General features: G+C 35.9%; 1 protein-coding gene across 2 annotated transcripts in view; it reads right to left on the bottom strand.

The window, feature by feature from the left end:
• The window catches only part of LOC311098492 (4-galactosyl-N-acetylglucosaminide 3-alpha-L-fucosyltransferase 9-like), a 37,004-nt gene extending 23,604 nt beyond the window's left edge, over nt 1-13,400 (bottom strand). The window contains exon 1 of one of the 2 annotated variants that reach the window (XM_084138724.1): nt 13,306-13,400. Coding sequence is in view for 1 of the 2 variants with exons in the window: in XM_084138722.1 (XP_083994848.1) it covers nt 472-598 (127 nt within the window). In the remaining variant the exon portion in view is untranslated. Of the gene's footprint in view, nt 1-471; nt 614-13,305 lie in introns of those variants that run through there. The other variant, XM_084138722.1, reaches the window with a different exon arrangement.
• Between the last annotated feature and the right edge of the window lie 2,433 nt (nt 13,401-15,833).

Genomic DNA, 15,833 nt, shown 5'->3' with positions numbered 1-15,833 from the left:
ATATATAGCAAAAGAGTCAACTGAAACTTACAAAATTCAATTACATGGGCTACTTCAACAGAAATTAAAGTAAAATAAAGTTTGTGCAATAGAGACCATGACACTGATGAGCTAGAGACAGGGGTGTAATTTGTGGGGGGGAGATAAATTTCATCACATGAAATTTAAAATTTCATCACATGAAAAATATGCAGACCCAAACTTCAACCCCCCCACTGTTCAAACCAAATCTACGCCCTTGGCTAGAGAAAATAAAAGACACCAAAGATATTCTTTTGTCTGATCTTACACCACATTCTTGTCCACGCCCTGTTTGGCAGTACGTTGCCAGAAAAACATTTTTTATGTTGTTTTATGTTTTTATGTTTAAATGCCGGATGGAGGAGGGAAGTCAATTACTTGGAAGTAAAGAAATGTGTATAAAGGGTAGAGTTGAAGGAGAAGAATGGTGAGGAAAAAAGAGCAGATTACCTGAGACGAAATCCACAGTCGGTGGAATGCGAGACGTCCTTGTGTTTGGGCGGATCGCGAGAGTGAGTGTTGCGCGCGGCAACTCTGGACTTGTCTCTAGGTTACTTGTGTTCTTGTGAAACGTCATCAGTCGATGCCCAAGGTGGCCTACTTTTTTTTTTCTTTCTTTCTTTTTTTCCAAGAATTTTATTGAACAATAGAAACAATGATAAATGGCCTGGTACAAAATATGAAATGTCTTAATCAGACAACAGACAAGCACCATAGCATAAGATAAAGAAAATATAGCCTAAATAAATAAAGTAAAATAAAATAAAGAAATAAAATAAAAATACATTCAAGTTAATAATAAATAAATAAAAGACTAGGGGGTTTCAGCAAGTTTAAGATCCTCTATCAAAGTAGAGTTAAAGTACAACTTCATTAATTTTAACGATAAGTAGTAATGACACAGTTCCTTATGAAAAACGTAAAAGTTTGGAAGTGTTTTCAGGAATCTATTCTTGTGTAAAAAGAATTTCTCAAGAATAATAAATATGTTAACTGCCAAGTCATGCGTTTCATCTTTCATAAAAATACCAAATATTACATTTTCCTTGTTAATACAGGTAAATCTTCAAATTTAGGGTGAACTATCCCTTTAAAGACATAAATCATTTTTAAGAAAATACTTGAGATAGCTTGATGAACACAGATATATTATCGCTATCATGTGTTTGTCTTCATGTTTCATCAGTTAAAACGTCTCTATTTGCATGTTATTATATAAGGCATTTCCTGTTTAATACTTATAAGTCATAAGTTTAATACTTAGCCTAGGCTATATGAATCTCACTTGTGGACTTTCTGCGCGAGGTATGAATCAGTATGTACTGGGCTTCCAGTACAGTATCCAGGCCCATCCTCACCTGAATGGCATGCACACACAGACAAATACACAGGTCTGTGTATTACCACTGGTCGTAGCTGCCAACTTCTGAATTTGCACATGCAAATTTACAATCATAAAACAGAGCTATGTTGTTTCAGTCTGATTGCAGGGCTAAGCAAATATGGGCAGAAATCTTTACTGCCCTAGTACTTCAAAAAGCCTTTTAAAGGTATACATGTGAATTAAACATGGCACAATGGCCTTCATCATCACAGTATGCTAATGCCTATCTAGTACAAGGATCTCCACCCATTTGCATCATCTTTTGGTTTCCTGTCGGTTGGGTTTGGTGTTGGTATCATGTTTAACAATGCTTTGCTCAGGGTATAAGGAGGTAACTGTTGATCTACAGTAGAAGAAAGGCTTTAACCCTGCCACTCCCGTAACCTCATACTACAAGAAAGGCTTTTACGGCCTCTTCTTCATTATTGAAACTGAGTTTCTATACAGTATTGTTCCATTCTACTGTCTGTATATTTAAACATGTAACTTAATAAATAACTTTGCCTGCTTTAAAGGCTTTGAGAATCTTTCCTTTTATCACTGAGATTATGTTGAAAGATCTAATCTAAAGATTTTATAATCTAAAGTGATTATAACTTTCGTTTCAATACTTGAATTATACACGTCATCCTTCAACTGCCTTTTGTTCCGATTATTGGTTCAAAATAGCAGCGTAAGTTTCCAGCCTTACACTGATCAACACAAAAAGAGCAACTTCAACATCAAGACAAAATTGACATCTTAAAAATTCTCTAGATGGATATACTCCATTAAGATTTTTAAAGTGCACTTCCTTTGCTTTTGGTGCAACTGGAAATTTAAGATATTTGGTCTAAAAATCTTAACTTCAACACTGGAAAAATACTGAAAGATTGAATTTTTATTAAGGAAAAAGGATATAATTCCTTAACAAATGCTTTCCGAATTGTAACATTGGGTAAATTTAGGTTAGTGAGAGAAACTCCATTCACCAAAAGCTTAGGAAGACAGGGGGTTACATTACTTTGAGATACGTTGAAAGACATAAATTATAGATTGTGGGATTGCTTGGATAATGTTATCATAATGTTTTCTGTCGAATAGGCTAAATTACATTTTGAATAGAAAGTCTCAAAAGACTCCGGTATTATCTACTATATGTGTGGCGGGATGGTAAGGGCCAAGAGAGAAATAATAGCTAAGATAAGCAGCAAGGGAGTTCACAACTACGCCACCTCGGGGCTTTCACCCAAGGATATGTAATACTGTAAAACACAGGTTCGTTCTTCCCAAAGAGGACTGAGACGGTTCTGACAATTAAAAGCAATTACATAAAATCTTTCCACATTGAGAAACACCACATTCACTAGTAAATATCTTCCAGACATTTACCTCTTAATTACACACAGATGTTAATACAAAAAGGTATTTTAAATTAAAAAATTAAAAAAAGAAATAGATAAAGACTGGGGGTTAATCAAAGACACTAACAGGAAAAGAATCCCTGACCCATGCACCTCATAAGTAATCACTCACTAGACTACACCCACATAGTGTCCCACACTACAAAGGGAAATAAACAAAGCATGCTGGGAGCCACCATAGTATTCAAATATACTATGCATGCATTGTGGCATGAAACATGTCACCATTGTTGAGATTCTGTCACGGTTTTGTTTTTGGGTTTGTTCACGTCATGTTTCCTTGTAAGTCATGTGATCCTGCCATGTGCTCCCTTGTCTGATCTGTCATGTTGTCATTGGTTCATTGTTTCATTGTTCACAGGTGTCCCTTGTCTAGTCATTAGTCTTGTGTGTATTTAAGCCCTCATGTTTGCCATGTGTCTTTGTCAAGTATTGTTCCCTGTAACCACTGTTTGTGAGATCTGTTCATGTTCATGTCTTGTTTTGAGTTTTCATGCCACACCATGTTTTTGTTTCATGTTTGGTTTTGTTTATAATAAACTGCACTTGGGTTCTCATTTACAACTTGCCTCCAGTGGATCGCTTTACAGATTCATATGCTGATTCTTGATGTCTCTCTCTGTGTGTGTGTGTGTGTGTTTCTAAAAAAACCCAAAAAAAACCCCAATATATTTAAAAATAAAAAATTCAGAATGTCTGATCTGTATAGAAGCTTGTTTCCGCCACAGAATAAAACATTTTAAAAGGTAATTGCGACTTTTTATCTCACAATTGCGAGTTTACATCTCACAATTCTGACTTTATTTCTCAGAATTGCGTGAAATAAAGTCGCAATTGCGTGTTATAAAGTCAGAATTGCGAGATATAAAGTCAGAATTGCGTGAAATAAAGTCGCAATTGCGTGTTATAAAGTCGCAATTGCGTGTTATAAAGTCAGAATTGTTTGGGCATAACGTGAAAAACAAATCAGAGCTTCATCTCACATTCCCTTTAAATGCAGACGTGCTTGTTCCATGGCGGATTGCTATTATAACGGCGGATTCACCGCCGAGGAGACCGATGTTCTCGTCAGGGCCGTAAAACATAGAAAAGTGACATTATATGGGGATGGAGAAACCCACCCAAATTAGCTTCGGTTAAACAGGCGTATAATAATTTTGGTAAATGTGTAAGCTAGATTTATGCCTATTTTTTTCACATCTTCATGGACACAACAATGATTTCCCTCGTGTGGAATATTTTTCCTTGTAATTATGTATGGTTTGCAAAAATGTCAACTGCTGCATCTGTGTAGATGAGAGAAGCAAAGTGTATGCACGTTGTGCACACGGTACATTATGGCAAAAATAGCATCTGAACGCGCCACTGAAAACGCGCCACTGACTTTAGACTAGGTTTTTCCTGGTCTGTGGCGGAATTGTTTTCTGGAACTGCAAAATAGCACCAGGGAACGTTTGCGCCGGAACACGCCTCCTCTTTACGCTGAACCGCACCCGGGAGCACAAGTTCATTCCCTAATTTACAGACGTGCGTCTGTGGAGGGAAAAGTCCGCTGTGCCTCGGGTGCAAACTGATACATGCGTCGTTGTACAAAGTCAATTGCGCTGGGTGAAAGATAGGGCCCTGGATGTTATTTAAGTTCTGTTGCTTTTAAATGAAAATAAATAGGCTATTCATTCGGGTCACATGACGTCACTGTAGCTTTGCGCCACCATCTTTACTACCGACGGTCTCAGTAATGCCTGCAATATGTTGTGCAGTTGGCTGCAACAACAGCCGAAAGAGGAACCCCGAACTGGTATTTTATTCTATACCAAAAGAAAAGGATAGAAGAAAGAAGTGGTTAGCTGTCATTCGAAGAGATCATTGGACACCCACGTCTCACACCTTACTATGCAATGAACACTTCGTGTCAGGTAAGCCTTCGCCTCAACTTAGCTAGCTACGTAGCTAGCTACGTAGCTAGCTAGTAGCAGCTAGGGCTAACAACAAGAGCTATAACATTACATTTGGAGAACCAAGAGAACACTTACAAAACTTGATTGACTATATCAATCAGTCAAGTTCATGACTTTCACACTTTTCAGCCCCTCTGTGATGCGTTTGTGTTGTATTATCTGCTAGCAGATGATAGCTGGTACATGGTGCCAACGGGCATTTGGAAAGTCACTATTACCACTAACAAGGCTCAAAATAGCACCACATTTCAACGGTAGCATAATGAGGGTCCCTACATGCAAACCGAAGCATTGAGAACTTTGTAAGTGTACAGAAAGTTTATTAAAAAGATAGCTAGATTATAAAGACTGCGTCCGACTGAGTCTGCATGTAAACATGTACGCTACAGTCTTTATAATCTATCTTTTGAAAACATGTCCCAGAGAACGGTCGACTCGGTACACATATGTTATTAACCCCTAGGTTCATTTGGCGTCAGAATTGTCCTTTAAACCTATATTTCACATAAACACAAATCCTGGAAGTAGGATGATGTCAAAGTTAATTTTTTCGGTCTACCTATGCAAGTCCCTTTGTTTAGCCCATGTACAGTGGGGAGAACAAGTATTTGATACACTGCCGATTTTGCAGGTTTCCCCACTTACAAAGCATGTAGAAGTCTGTAATTTTTTTATTGGCATTTAAATGTCTGCTGTGACACTTTAGGACTTTGTTAAATTTCATACCAAGTACAAATAAGGACATTAGAGCTTTCTGCGGTCTTTCAGATTACATTAATGGTTGTTGTGCCTAATTCTCATTTTAGTCACATATACACACTACACATCCAGTTATCTTTACAATATCTAATCATTAACTGCCATACATTTGTACAGTAAACTGATTTTGAACTCCAATCATATTTATTCTGATAAATATCATGTTTATTAATGATATTCCTTCCCTTCATGTTCTTTCAATGAGTATAAACACATCTGACATTAAAGAACTTTATCCAGATTAATGACTAGCCGTGAGCCGTGCTAACAACTCGCTACCTAGTCAGAGCAAACTACCACCAAAATCATACATTTGATTTTTTTTTATAATACCTACATTTCCCATGATTAAATATAAATCCTTGGTGGCCAGGTGCCGCACTTTCACATCTTTCACCCATCCGATCCAGCCACAGCATATTGATATGCATCGGTACTCTTGAAAGCCTTCAAGCGAACCCCACTGTATGGGGAGGGGTTATGCACAAGATATATATGGAAGCCCAATAAGGATCGGAGCCTAAAATTGAAATTTTCTCCAGGTATCTCTGTCTCTCTGTCTCATTCAAATGGGCAGTTTGGGCGGCCATACCGGGCGAGATCGGTCGTTAATATGGCGGCGTTCTATGACGTAGGTGGCATCTATGAATATAATGAGCAAGACACCCAAAGTACTTGTTATTTAATTCTATTCCAAATACGTGTTTATCAATATTTTTTTTCTTTAATACAGACACGTGTTTTTTTATTTATATATATTTTTTTTTATAAAAATTACATCACATAACCCATATAGAGATCGCAAAGTCAGAGAGTTTGGGAATATTCACACATAATTTATACACATAAAACATGATATAAGAGTTTTAAAATCAAACATTTGAAAAGACATCAATAGACCTACATCACGGTTGTTTAAACTAGTGAGCTGTGTCATCAGCAAGTCGTTTTATGAAGATGTAAGCTGGAGAAGCTGGAAGAACTGGTTGAGGAACCACCACTCCCCAAGAAGACAAATGATCTTTCTGGAAATTAACATTTTAACTCACTCTTGTGAAGTTAGCATCACCATTTGAGACGCAAAGTCTCACCTCAGAATACATCTCTTCCCCACTCCCCCTGAATAATTATCATTGAGTATTATACATGTTTGGTATCACTTAAAGTGTCTCCGTGCAAATGGTACAAAGGTCTCATTCCCAAATAAGTAAAGGTAATAAGGTTTTTAAGAGTTTAGAGGTAACTGGCACACAAAGGAAGGTGGTCTCTAGACAAATGGTCTTTCCCCAAAAGTCTGAATGTAAATTCCCATTGTTAGCAGATGTTTCCACGTGAAAGAAGTTTCTGGCTATATAATGAAATGCAACTAGAGGATCGGGGCGATTCTGTACCTCAGATCAGCCCATGATGTTGAAGGATCTCAAAGACTTCAGCATCATATTTCCTAATGTCGGGTTCGCATCTCTTCTCTTTATTCCAGAGCATTTGATGTTTTGTGTTGATTATCTTTGAATTGACTATGTAATTGGCATATATTTACCTGACATAATAAATTGTAAACATTTGATTTTATTCTAACAGACTCATTATTTGCAGTAAGGAGTTAAAAGGAATAGGCCTAGTCAAATTCGCTCACATTTAATGATGCAGATATTGTGCAAAAGGCTCAAGTGATGTGAGCCTGCAGGAGCACGTACAGAGAGTGTTCGCTCAGACCACGCCGTATGCAAACATCAGACGTTGTATTTGTTCATGAGGGATAATGCATTGTTACATTGTGAGTGATGTCAATCTCATGTCATGATTTGTCATGCCCTTTTAAATTGTTTGTTTACCGTTCTTTAAGGTAGAAAAGTCAACAGCTTAAACCATGGCTCTTAGAAAGGCTCTTTTATTTTAGTAAACTGTCAAAAAAAAAAACCTTTTCAGACAGCTGTGTACAGCTGAACCAAGAAAAGCTTAAGTTTGCATGGAGCTGATAAGCATGAATGGCAGGAGAAAAAGAAAAAGCTCATAAGCAAAGACGCTGCTGAGACATTACAAGTCGCTCGATGGTGTTTTAAAGGAGACATATCATGCTTTTAAATTGTTCCTTTTTACATATAAATCATACATTTGTAGTCTATATAAAGCGGAACTGCAATGCTTGGGTCTGAATTCCTCATTATTATAGCTCCACAGGCCCCTTTTCTACCCCTTTTCTGATGTGCGTCTGAGAGCAACTCGTTTTGGTGCGGTCTCTTTAAATACAATTGAGACACTTCATACCCCGCCCACACTCGGTTCAACTCCACCCTGTTCGGCCATTTTTGTAGTTTGATAGCAGAGATACGATTATCTAGCGGCACAGAAACTTTTTATTCACACGTTATTAACAAAATGTCAACAACGGAAGACTTGTCCAGCCAGCCTTACATGTTCGAGCCAGAGTCGGAGCAGGAGATTACTTTTTCATTTTGATGTTTTTGAATGTAAAAACCGTCATAAGTTGACCTCAGACATCAATATAAAAAAAGCCAGTTCATGACCCCTTTAAAAAAATGTCATTATTCTTTTATTCTGAACATAGACATAAAATTAACACAATCCCTTTAAAAACGCGAAAAAGAGAGAAACCGCAAGGTCCCTAAGTTGAGCGTCAATAAGAAGCCAGCAAACGCGGAAGTTCGCGTCATTTTAAGGTGGAACGGACAGCGTCAATAAGAAGCTGCGAATAAGAAGCTGGATTCAGCCTCGTGGTTAACTCACATTTTATCAAAGACTAACCTCTGTGGTGCAGTGACTCCTAAAGCTGTATCCTGTAGCAAACACTTTGTTGGAAGGGTTGAGATTAAACTGAGTGAACACAGGTGTTTTGGTACAGGTTGATACAAGTTAAGGGGAGGAGCAGCGCATCTTCAGTTCAACACTCGGAGGAACAAACTGAGGGTTGTTCCATAAAACAAGATTAGAATACAAGCCAGGCTTATTTTGGTTAGTCAGACTTATTGTCGGTGGATTCTGTTTCATAAAGCAAACTTAAAATAGTTCAAACTCAGTTACCCTGGCAACTTATGCTGGGAAACTAGCCTGGTCCAGGGCAGGCTAACTGCCAGGCTAAGCCTCAGCTGTTACACAGATCCTCTAACACTGACCGATATTACCACTGACACTCTCTCATACCATTATTGGACTTTATTAACCACTATTAGTCCAAAAATAAATACACAGTATACAGAAAATCAACTTAAATAAGGCTACAATGATAAATTAGACAATATAGACCTATATATATATATATATATATATATATATATATATATATATATAGGCCTAAATACAATATATATACTACAGGTTTTCTTTTTTACTGGCTGAATGTTTTGTGCCCAAGATTTAATTAGATTGTTTTAAAGATTTATGAATACATTTCTCTCTGGTTTTGTTTGGCAGCTGTAGTACATGTTTATGATTATTAGAAGAACATTAGAACACAATATAAGCTTTGTAATGTGTAATGCAGAAGTTAAAATCACAAAATTAAAAATAAATAATTACAAAAGCACAGTATAAATTTTAACTGGTAAGATGAATCTGAGCTTAGTAACAGTAAGCCTACATTTGATTTACCCCATTACAATAGTCCCTTTACAGTTATTGCTATCATAAAAATACACTTATAGGTTTAAAATTCTAAATAAGGCACATCTAATGTCCAAATAACAAATATATATATATATATAAAATGTACTTTATTGTGTCTTTCAATTCAAACACATTTAACACAATTATACAAATTGACAGTTCATCAATACATCATATTTTCCCCCAATAAATATTCCTTATTTTTCCTTCTACTTTTTTTCTTTTGTGATAATACCCACCAACACACATGATTAGAACAATAACCAAAAAGTACATAGTTAGACACTTTTACATATGATTTAAGGGGTAAAAGACAAAAAACAATAAATAAATATGAATACAAATTTAACATTCACATATTTATATCAAACTCTTATAATGACACATAATTCCTAATAGTTATTCAAGTAATATTATTTGAATATCAAATATTCAATATTAAATAAGTAAATAAATAAAATAACAAATAACTAGAAATAAAAGGGAGGGAGGGTTATATAAAAATGTAGTTAATGTAGGCTAATATATATTCCTTTATTTTATGGAATATTCTTTGATTTTAGAGTTGCACATATCTTTTCAAAATGTATACATTTGCTCTTAATTTCATGTTATCCTCTCCATAATGTACTTTAGAAATTAAATCTACTCATTTAAAACTGGGGATTCTTGCTTTCTCCAAAAAATGATTGCATTAAAAGCTGTAATTCTCAGCATTCTAAATAAGTATACATCATCTTTATTAAGTAGCATAGGTCCTATACCCAAAACTATATTTTGTATCTTTATATATTTAGTTTCTTAAAAAAAATCTTCCCTGAATTAGGCTACTTCTGTTCACTGAAGTACTTCTGTTCGCTAGAAGTTCACTGCAACTTATCCAACATCCTAAAGATAAATTATTATAATTAGAAGATATTTCTAGTGTTATAAAATATCGCATATTAATTTTCCAAGCAAAATGTATATTTTAGTCAGAATTATTGCGCTCCTATTTGGCAAAATGGATACATTTGCATGACTTTCTAACATTTAGGGGAGAGTGGGGTGAGTTGTGCCAGTTTTTACTCAAAGTGACTTTAAAGTGAGGCCATGGCAGTAATGCCTTCAACTTAAGGATGTACATATATTTCAGGATGTGGTGCATCCATGAGAACAATAACTTTGGATCTGAAATAAATTGTTTCAGAAATATAGCTCTTGGGAAAAAAGTGGTCTCATGGCACAACTTGCCCCTGGTGCGGGGGAAGTTGTGCCTTTGGGGGAATACATTGGGGGTAAATTGTGCCAGTGATTTCTGAAGTAAAACAGAACATTTTAATGTTATGAACCGTAATGCTATATGAAAGCAAGATAAATTCAATACAAAATTACTCATTTAAGGTTTATTTAGATATTGTCACCCTGGAATACCATAGCATGCGTTTTTCCTACTATGGTCAATTGCATAGGGATTTTGTATTGAACATAACTCTGGATCACAGTGTCATAGAGACAAGGGGGCGGGCTCATTTTACTCAGACGACCAATCAGTCTCTCAGGATCATTGTGAAGCTATTAAGCTACGCCCTAGCAACCATTTAGAGCACCATAGCAACACAATATATGATATTTGTGAATCATTTCAGGCAAAAAGTGTCACAGTGTCTGGTTTGTGTTCCCTGGTTACCACTAGATGTCCTCCTTCCCCCACGGTGTCTGTCACATTAGGAACTGCATTCCCCACAATCCTTGTCTGCTCTCATCACTGTTCATTGCACCCAGCTGTTCCCCATCATGATCGTTAGTTTCTGTGTTTAAATACCCTGCCTGTTTAGTGTCTGTTACGGAGTCCTTGTATTGTGTCACCCGCATCTCTGAGTCTGTCTTGGTTAGTTTATTTGTTTGTTTCTTGTTTTGGACTGATTTACTTGGATTATGACCCTTTACCTGTTTTTGGATATGATTACGGATTACCCTAAATAAAGCTGCTATTGGAATTCACCTTTTCGTGTGCGCGTTGTGACAAAAAGGCTTTGGCAATAGATGCCTGTTGACATAGCGCTGTCTGTCAATTATGTAACATAAGAATAAAGTGACTAGGCTAATTTCTAAACATCCTATTGTGACATAGGCCACTTAAAAATGGAATAAAACTTCTCTTTAATAACATAGTGCAAACTCAAAACTGAAATCAGTGTTAGCTAAATTATACAAATAGCAGGCAGGCCTAAGTAAAACAATGATGAGGAATGCCCATCTCCTCACTTCTCAAGATTATCCCCTGTGAGTATGTAGGTCTAGGTGGTCTGGATCTGGCACAACTTAACCCAGGCCCTTTGGCACAAATCACCCCAGACCCACAAGTTTGAAAAACTAGCATGATCCAGCAGATAAGAGCTAACATCATGCTAACTGTATAGACTCTATATAATTGTGTAGACTACTAAAGCACTAAAACATGTGTGAAATGTTTTCAAACTTGTCTATAATTGTTCAGACGCTACAATCAGAAAACCTTAATCATAGATATTTTACTTTGAAAGGGAAAAAACAGTTTTTGCACTAAAATGTGCTTAACTCTCATGCCATGTGTCTCTCTTCTTTGGAGGACGAGTAAAAGTGATTGCTTTTCAAAATTATGTGGTCACATGACCAATTTCTTCTATGGTTTTCCAGAAACAAGGGTGGAACTACCCCCCCTGGCACAAATCACCCCACTCTCCCCTACAGATGGAGAATATAACTGTAAAATGTACGTTTTGCACTGAGGGGAAAAAAAACATGTCACAAAGGCATAAAACAGCACAAAATATACGCTGTTTGATGGTGGATCGATTTGATCCACGATCGACTTCTAGGGCTGCTTCAGAAACGCGTGCACACGCAATTATCTAGACTTGATAAACCTGGATCAAATTAGTTAGATTGCGTGAACTTCAATTACCTTTTATGGAACCACTTTAGCCCCAACTTATTTGTTAGGCTCATTCAAGTCCGGTTTTGGAGTTTAATCCCCGCTTTTCTAAGCGTCTTTTATGGAACAACCCTCGGAACTACAAGACAGGTTAGCCTACTTCAAGAGACAAAATAAATGTGCCATTTCTGCTGCTGTCAGGCTTACTGGGAAAAATTAGTTAACACAAGACATTGCAATTCCAAATTGCAAAATGGATGATATTCCTATGGAAAATAAACAAAGTTTTGTTGCATTGAACAATGTGCCTATGCAATGTTCTCAAGCAACCAGCAACAAAGTTCAAATAACTCATAGTTCAACACAAGGATGTTGGTTGGTTGGTGTTTTAACGCCATGCCAGCTTCCTTAGCTATTTTCAACAAACATAAAAGAACAAATAGCAAAAGAATCAACTGGAACCTACAAAATTCAATTACATAGGCTACTTTAACAGAAATTAAAGTAAAATAAAGTTTGTGCAGCAGGGCTGTCAACTCTCACGCATTCACCGTGAGACTCACGCTATCACTTTTCACACGCTCTCACGCCACACATCCATTTTCTCACGCACAGAAAAATCGTGAATCGTTAGTTGGCGAGAAAAAAAGAGCTATAGAGAGTAATTTGCTAAATATGTGTAGGCTACTATATTAAATATTTATTATATTTTTACTTATATCATTCAATAAAGTTGTTATTATAATAAAAAACGAATTATATTTAATTTGAGTTATTTTTAACCTTAAATAATACCAGCTGATAGTGCTCTCTGTATGTTTACAGCATAGGGTGAGAATTTTTTTTTTCTTGAGAAAAAGTGGTGTAGGCCTACCTAATATATATCCAATTGAGTCAATATTAAATCAAATCACAACAACTGAATTGAAATCGTGAAATTTGTGTCAAGCAATAATAATAAAAAACGTAGCTTACCAGAAATTGTACCATGTAAACATTGTAACATGTTGTCACTAAACCTAATAAAATTCAGTTTAGTTACTAAAATGTTTTGACAATCACAATAAGTGTATTGTGATTGTCAAAACAGTTTAGTTACTAAAATGTTTTGACAATCACAATAAGTGTATTGAACTAAACTGAATTTTACAGTTATGCAACACTTATTGGAGGAGGGAAGTCAATTATATGGAAGTAAAGAAATGTGTATAAAGGGTAGAGTTGAAGGAGAAGAATGGTGAGGAAAAAAGAGCAGATTACCTGAGACGAAATCCACAGTCGGTGAAATGCGAGACGTCCTTGTGTTTGGGCGGATCGCGAGAGTGAGTGTTGCGCGCGGCAACTCTGGACCTGTCTCTTACTTGTGTTCTTTCTTGTGAAACGTCATCAGTCGATGCCCAAGTTGGCCTACTTTTTTTTTTTTTTCAAGAATTATATTGAACAACATAAATAACGATAAATGGCCAAAATATGAAATGTCTTAATCAGACAACAGACAAGCACCATAGCATAAGATAAAGAAAATATAAAGAAATAAAGTAAAATAAAGAAATAAAATAAAAATACATTCAAGTAAATAATAAATAAATAAAAGACTAGAAAAACGTAAAAGTTTGGAAGTGTTTTCAGGAATCTATTCTTGTGTAAAAATAATTTCTCAAGAATAATAAATATGTTAACTGCCAAGTCATGCGTTTCATCTTTCATAAAAATACCAAATATTACATTTTCCTTGTTAATACAGGTAAATCTTCAAATTTAGGAAATAACCAAGCAAATCCTCCCAAAAGGCACATGCAAATTTACAATCATATAAAACAGAGTTCTGTTGTTTCAATCTGATCAACACAAAAAGAGCAACTTCAACATCAAGACCAAATCTTAAAAATGATCTAGATGGATATACTCCATTAAGATTTTTAAAGTGCACTTCCTTTGCTTTTGGTGCAACTGGAAATTTAAGATAGGCCTATTTTGTTCTTAAAATCTTAACTTCAACACTGGAATTTTTTTTGAAAGATCGAATTTAGAAGAAAAAGGATATAATTCCTTAACAAATGCTTTCCGAATTGTAATATTGGGTAAATGTAGGTTAGTGAGAGAAACTCCATTCACTAAAAGCTTAGGAAGACAGGGGGTTACATTACTTTGAGATACGTTGAAAGACAAAAAAGTGCAGGCAAGACTCTCTTCTCGCAGTGATCTGGCGGATATCGCGGGATTCACGAGATTCACGCTCGTGCACGGTGTTGCTAATAAACTGGATGTTATTTAAGTTCTGTTGCTTTTAAATGAAAATAAATATAATGAACAAGACACCCATACTATACTTGTTATTTAATTCCATTCCAAATACCCTAGAAAGCAATAGCCGTCATTTCACCGTCTCGGTTAAATATAGACCCGATATAGCAGTCCGGCTATGTGCAACCCATTTTTAGCCAAAATAACTTAATCTGGGTACATGTCATTTTTTGCAAAGTAACTTGATATTCCATGATATTCCATCATGTAGGCACAGTCAACTGTGATTACAAGGTGTTTGGTTTCATTTCTTTGACATATTCTGCGTGTGTGTAGGTTGTGAGGGGAGACCGGGGACAGTTGCAACATGGGGATGGATGCAACATGTCATTTTTCTCCAATCAGAAACAAGCTAGAGTGATGACACTCACACTGTACATGCACAGTTAGACCCTCCCCCCACTAAGAAGACAGTAGACATATTCAACATCTGCTGCTGCATTTATTGAACAAAACTTGTTTTGGAGGTATGAAAGTAAATTTTTTCATGAGATATATTTTTGTCATACTGTCCAGACATTTTGTATGAATTAATCAAAACTTAGTTTGAATTATTGTTTTGTTGACTTCTAAGTGACATGGTTAGCATGTGTCAAAGTCAGTGTGTCTAGCAGGCACATGATGTTCTGTCATGGCTGATAGGGTTGGGGACAGTTGCAACAAGTTATAAATTGCATGTTTAATAAAGGTTTGTTGCATTGCAAATTGTTAAATTCTTCCTGTCTGACACTGAAATATGGAGAGATTGAATAGCATCTGTAACACCTGCACACTGAATCTATGTAGGCCTATGTTCTACACATAAACAAAAAAACTCAATAACTGTTATTTGATAAATATGACTAAATAAATAAATTATAGGCTACAATAATATTATTGAAATAAATAATACTATAATATTATAATATAGTAGGCCTAAAACAGTTAATATTTTTAACAGTTAAATTATATGCTCATTGAGACAAAAAGCTAAAATTAAAAAATTAGGTATTTTTAACATGTTGCAACCGTCCCTGGGTCGGGGTCAGTTGCAACATCTGACTTCTTCCATTCAAATAAATACTGTGAACGATATGTCATATATAATCATCTTTAAATGGTATGGGTAATTAGCAGACAGATGCAAGTTTAATATATACAAATTTGGTTGGTCTAGTCCAAATAGTCTCTGAGTAACTGAGAGAAATGCAAAAAGTGTTGCAACTGTCCCCGGTCTCCCCCTACAACAAGAACAAAGTGGCGTCCTCTAATGTCTTCAAGGTTAGAAAATGAGCACCACTTCATAAATGCAAAGCATATATTTGCAAGGAAGATTTACATTCACTGGTTCATGCAAGTGAACAGAGAAAATTAGTCTGTCTAGAAATATCAGCAGATTTTATGTTTAAATTCATCCTATGAGTAATTTCAAACATAGAAAGTTGATATTTTTAGTACAATCACCATATCTCCACCAGAGGTCACTATAGCATTGAGTTTTGACT

The sequence above is a fragment of the Abramis brama genome, assembly GCF_963993115.1.
Source record: "Abramis brama genome assembly, chromosome: 16".
Classification (NCBI taxonomy): Eukaryota; Metazoa; Chordata; class Actinopteri; order Cypriniformes; family Leuciscidae; genus Abramis; species Abramis brama.
This window is presented reverse-complemented; position numbering and strand designations above follow the sequence as displayed.